The 5,033-nt window shown below is 43.0% G+C and overlaps 1 protein-coding gene across 2 annotated transcripts; it reads left to right on the forward strand.

The window, feature by feature from the left end:
- Nucleotides 1-224: 224 nt before the first annotated feature.
- Nucleotides 225-4,411, forward strand: MRPL18 (mitochondrial ribosomal protein L18). 2 transcript variants are annotated; one of them, XM_073337830.1, is made up of 4 exons: nucleotides 225-780; nucleotides 2,153-2,336; nucleotides 3,597-3,831; nucleotides 4,162-4,411. In XM_073337830.1, the coding sequence occupies exons 1-4, from the start codon at nucleotides 714-716 to the stop codon at nucleotides 4,204-4,206; spliced, it is 531 nt and encodes a 176-aa protein (XP_073193931.1). In that variant the 5' UTR covers nucleotides 225-713; the 3' UTR covers nucleotides 4,207-4,411. The 2 variants fall into 2 exon arrangements, with proteins under 2 accessions (XP_073193931.1, XP_073193930.1); XM_073337829.1 differs by having other exon boundaries at nucleotides 230-780; nucleotides 4,182-4,411.
- The last annotated feature ends 622 nt before the right edge of the window (nucleotides 4,412-5,033 follow it).

Raw genomic sequence — 5,033 nt, forward strand, 5'->3', positions numbered from 1 at the left:
GTCTCCGAGGGAGTGGGATGAAGTCTCAGGGTGGATCCTGGGTTGCCCTCAAATTCAAAACGGGATCTTTGGCGTAAAAAGGTCTGAGACCACTGATCCTATTGGGATTTACAAAAAGAACAGGAGGACTTGTGGCACCTTAGAGACTAACCAATTTATTTGAGCTTAAGCTTTCTGTAGCTCACGAAAGCTTATGCTCAAATAAATTGGTTAGTCTCTAAGGTGCCACAAGTACTCCTTTTCTTTTTGCAAATACAGACTAACATGGCTGCTACTCTGAAACCTATGGGGATTTAGTTTATTTCTGGCCCAGGTAATAAAGGTGTGATCCAGAGCAATACTAGGCAGGGCTTTGTCCTTTACCATCTGCCTCCACGAACCTGAGCGGAGAGAATGCAAAGGCTAAAGCCGATCCCATGACGGGAACGCTGTGCCGAGCAGGGGGGTTATTGGTTGCACAGCAAGGCGCCTGCCTCGTAGGCCCCGGGCCTGCTGTGCGCGGGAGCAGCCTGCGCCTCGCCGGAACTGACTGTCCCCTCTGTTAGCTCCGCCCCGCTGCGCGAGGGAGGCCGCCGTGGCGGCGCCTGGCCTGTGAGGGCGGAAGTTAGTTGTCTACTTCCGGAGTAGCCGAGCCGGTCGCTTCAGCAAAGATGGCGCGTCCTGGGCGGCCGTGAGCGCGGGGGACGTTTCACCGCGACTCCTGCCTGGTCGCGATGGCGCTGAGGACCCGGGGCCTGGTGTTGAGGGCCGCGGCCGGGAGACTCCAGGGAGCCGGAAAAGGTGATTTTTCCGCCGCTCCTCGCGATTGCCCTCATCCGCCCCTGGTTCCCCCGCGGTCCTCCGACCCGTGTCTTCACCCTGCCCGCGGGGGGCTGGCCATGGGCAGGCAGCGAAATAAAGTGTCGTCCGCACTCAACGCGCTAGTCCCGGTAACCCGCGCTGGGCCGCCAGACGGGCGGGAGGCCTCCCGGGGCGCCCCCTAGAGAGTGGGCGCGAGTCTTTTGTTCTTGGGACTGAGCCTCTTGCACTGCTCGTACCCCATGCTTAGCGAGCCTCCCAGCACGTTGGCAGGGAGGCTTTCACGGAAACAGGGGTGCTTTAGGAAGGGCTGTTGGTGGCAAGTTTTCCTCTGGGCCAGGGCGAGCCCAGTGCTCCAGGAAGGTATTGGCGGTACTCGGTTGCTGTAGATGTTGCCTTTGGTACCTAGGCATTTAGGGGAATGCAAGAATCACCATGCACAAACTAATTGTTCATCTAGTTACTGGTTGTGTTTCTGATGCTCTCCAGAACTAAGTGCCTCAGAAGAAGACGCAAGACACCCTGTAACTGGTCATAATAGTATAATTTGCCTACATGGCAAAGCTTTTCCTAGATTCTTACTGTGATATCTGAATGCCAAGGTCTTGCCCATATGTGGTTACTGAAGATGCCTGTGGCATATTTTTAGAAGAAGGAGTGTTAACACTGATAGTATTGACCTACCTAAATGCCTCTTGTATCCTTATTTGAATATTTGAACTTTTGGTTCCTGCCCAACATTGTTACACAGCTGTGCACTGTTAAACAGCTACTTCACCCCAGAGTGGCTTGAATATGAATGGATAATGGAGTGATCTGTGGACATAAACCTTACTGGACCCTTCAAAATGGAAGGCACTATTCATTATAAACAGTGATCAGTTTCTATTAGAAGTTTTTCTGCATCATGAAATTATCCAGAATTGAGCATTTGCAGTCTGCACATACAACTGTCCAGCTATAAGTCAGTATTGCAAATCAGGCTTCAGCTATGTTGGTAGAGATGTATAGGATGTCTTTATTCAGTTAGGCAGTTTCCTGTGCAATTACTTATTTTCATTAAGAATAACTTTGTAATCCTGAGAGAATCTTTCTGTCATTTATGCATTTGGGTTACAAGCATAGGCACAGAAAAATTGTCAACTCACCTTTGCAGACCATAAGTGGAAATGTGGTATGCCTTCTGCATTCAACTTACAACTCCGCACACATTTGGTGGAAAACTGTTCAATTCCACTAAGATTTTTACCCAAAATCTTCAGATCACTAGTTCTACATTTCAGGCTTTGTAGACTCAATCCATGTATTCTGTGTATATTCTAGTTCGTTCATTCTTTTCCTGATTTCCCCCAAGGGCTTCGTTTCATATCTGCTGTAGCCAGCTTCAGAACCACTGAGGGTGAAGTAGACACGAAGGAAAATGAAGTTGTTGCCCCAGATTTCACCAACCGAAATCCTCGTAACTTGGAGCTGCTGGCACTAGCAAGAAAGGAACGGGGCTGGGAAACAACATGGCCCAAGAGAGAGTATTGGCATAGGTGAGTCAGAAATCTGTTAACAATAGTGCAGGCTTAACAAAATACATCTAGAATGTAACCTTTAAGTTGTAACTCCCTCACTACAATATTTTTGTTTAGATTCAACTGAAGATTTCACTCCATTCAGAAAACAAGATACACCTTAAAGTGTGCTGAGCATCTGCCATCTGAAAATCGGGGCCCTTAAAGATGTTCAAGTTGGGCAACCAAAATCACTAATTACTCTTGAGACTACAGGCCACAGTGTTTTAGTGTACCAATAAACAGAAATAATAGCAAGTTAAAATTTTCTGCTGTTGATTCCAAATGAAATAAAAGAGTTGTAAATGAGTTTTTAATTCCAGGGAAATATCTTGTTTTCTGAATAGCCTGAAATCTTCAGTTGAATATAAATAAACATATTGTTGTGTGGGAATTATTGCTTTAAGGTTCCACTTATAAAAATCAGTGGGCAAAAAATACTTACAAATTAACTATTAATGAAAATAACAGTGAAAACAAAAAGAGAACTTGCAAACTTTTGAACAAGCAATAACTTTTGCAGCCTTAAAACATGTTTCAGAAGTTTTACTCAGGGTTCTAGTTACCTCTTCAGTGTCTTTTGCTTCTGTACTCTGGTATATCCAAAAAAAAAAAAAACGTTCAGAATCCTGGCACCCGATACCTCCTCTAATAGAGTCACTTAAATGAAAATATTTAGATAACAATTACTTTTAAAAATCCATGAGTCAGCATTAAGGTTATTGCAGTGCTTTTCTTTCTACTTTATAAGTGAGCAACATAAAATTTATGATGTCCTTAACTATTTTCCTTGTTTTTAAAATTTAGAAATGATTCCATAGTCACATATATTGTAACTTATCAACTTTTACTTTTTTCCTAAAAGTTTTGCTTTCAGAGTTGTAAACAAATAATCGTAGAAATGTAGGGCTGGCCTCAAGAGGTCATCAAGTCCAGTCCCCTGTGCAGAGGCAGCACCAAGTAAACCTGAATTATCCCTGACAGGTGTTTGTCTAAACTGTTCTTAAAAACTGCCAATGATGGGAATTCCACAACCTCCTTTGGAAGCCTATTCTAGAGTTTAGCTATCCTTATAGTTCAAAAGCTTTTTCTCCTATCTAACATGCATCTCCCTTGCTGCATAATACTGAAGCTGTCTTTCTTTCAGTGTGACACAATCTAAAATAACAATCACAGAATAATGAATCATTTCACTATTTAGCTTTCATGTTCCATGATATTTATTTTTCCCTCATCCAGACTACGGCTTGAGCGGACACAGCACTATGTGGAGGCCTATGTTGAGCATTGCAGTGGGAATGTCGTTGTGTCAGCCTCCACCCGTGAGTGGGCCATAAAGAGACATCTATACAGTCCCAAGGGAGTGGCGGCATGTGAAAATATTGGGCGTGTGGTGGCACAACGCTGTCTGGAAGCAGGAATCAACTTTGTGACCTTTAAAGCTGTTATCCCGTGGGAATATCGCTGTGACTCGGTAAGCGTCCATCTCCTTGCACTGGATTTCTTTACACAAATTTTACTGCTCTTGAACGCTAAAGTGATCTTTGGGTGGCTCAAAGAATGTACCTTAACCAAGAAAGACTACACAATCCCCTCTTCTTTCAGCTCAGAGCCATGTGGACATCCTACCAGAGCACCTTATCTCTGACAAGCAACACCTTCTGCTATTGCAGTTCAGGGGGCCTCCATGGCTTTGCATCTCAAAACTAATTTATAGGACTCCTATTATTCCAGTATAGCAGATTTAATTTGAGGTGGGATGATGGGGGGAATGAAAACTACTTTAAACCTTCATATTTTACAGCTGTTTCCCTTTAAAACCAGATCCAGCGATTCCAAAAAGCTGTGACAGATGGTGGTATTGTCGTGGGTGAGCCTCGAAGAATCTATCAGTAAGATGAAGACTGTGGGCGAAATTTCTTATAACGGACTGTCAAACAACTGCTCTCATACAGGAGTGGGCAAAGAAGCAATTCAGGCCCAGAGCTGGAACAGTGTGGAACATAGCAATTTATTATACTAAATAAGTGATGCTGATTTTTTCTTTTTGTTGACTTCAACTCCAACTTGTTCAAAGATTTTATGGCCAGAAAAAAATCATTATGATGATCTAATCAGGCCACAATTTCACCCAGTAACTACTCCTTCAAGCCCATATCTTGCGGTTGAGCTAGATCAAGTCTAGATTTGTAGACATCCAGTCTTGATATAAACTTCAACTAATGGAGAATTTACCACATCTGTTGGTATATTTTTCAATGGTTAATTACAATCACTTTGTTTAAATAAAATTAAAAAAAAAAAAAAGTTGCACTTTATTTCTAATCTGAAGTTATGTAATTTCCAGCTGTTGGATGCCTTTAATCTAGCTGACATAGACCACTACTATTTGGAATCTTCTCCCCATGCAGGTACCTATGAGAACTGACTTGACATATAAGCAAAATATATTGCACTTCCCCAAATCAGTCTTGTAGCCCTTTTTAATCCTTTCCAATTCAACATGCTTTTTGATGTGTGGACACTAGAAGTAGAAAACATGTAATGATTTCCCCAGTGCTATATACAGAAGTAATACCATTTCCCTATTTTATATTACCTTCTTATGCATCCAAGAATCACATTAGTCCTGTTAGCCACAGCATCCTACTGGGAGCTCATGTTCAGTTGGTTATC

Source organism: Lepidochelys kempii, chromosome 3 (assembly GCF_965140265.1).
Source record: "Lepidochelys kempii isolate rLepKem1 chromosome 3, rLepKem1.hap2, whole genome shotgun sequence".
Lineage (NCBI taxonomy): Eukaryota > Metazoa > Chordata > Testudines > Cheloniidae > Lepidochelys > Lepidochelys kempii.

Coding starts and splice junctions, on each gene's coding strand:
- MRPL18 (XM_073337829.1), top strand. CDS start 714: ATGGCGCTGAGGACCCGGGGCCTGGTGTTGAGGGCCGCGGCCGGGAGA. Junction 2,337..3,596: donor AAGAGAGAGTATTGGCATAG/GTGAGTCAGAAA, acceptor TCCCTCATCCAG/ACTACGGCTTGAGCGGACAC. Junction 3,832..4,181: donor GGGAATATCGCTGTGACTCG/GTAAGCGTCCAT, acceptor CTTTAAAACCAG/ATCCAGCGATTCCAAAAAGC.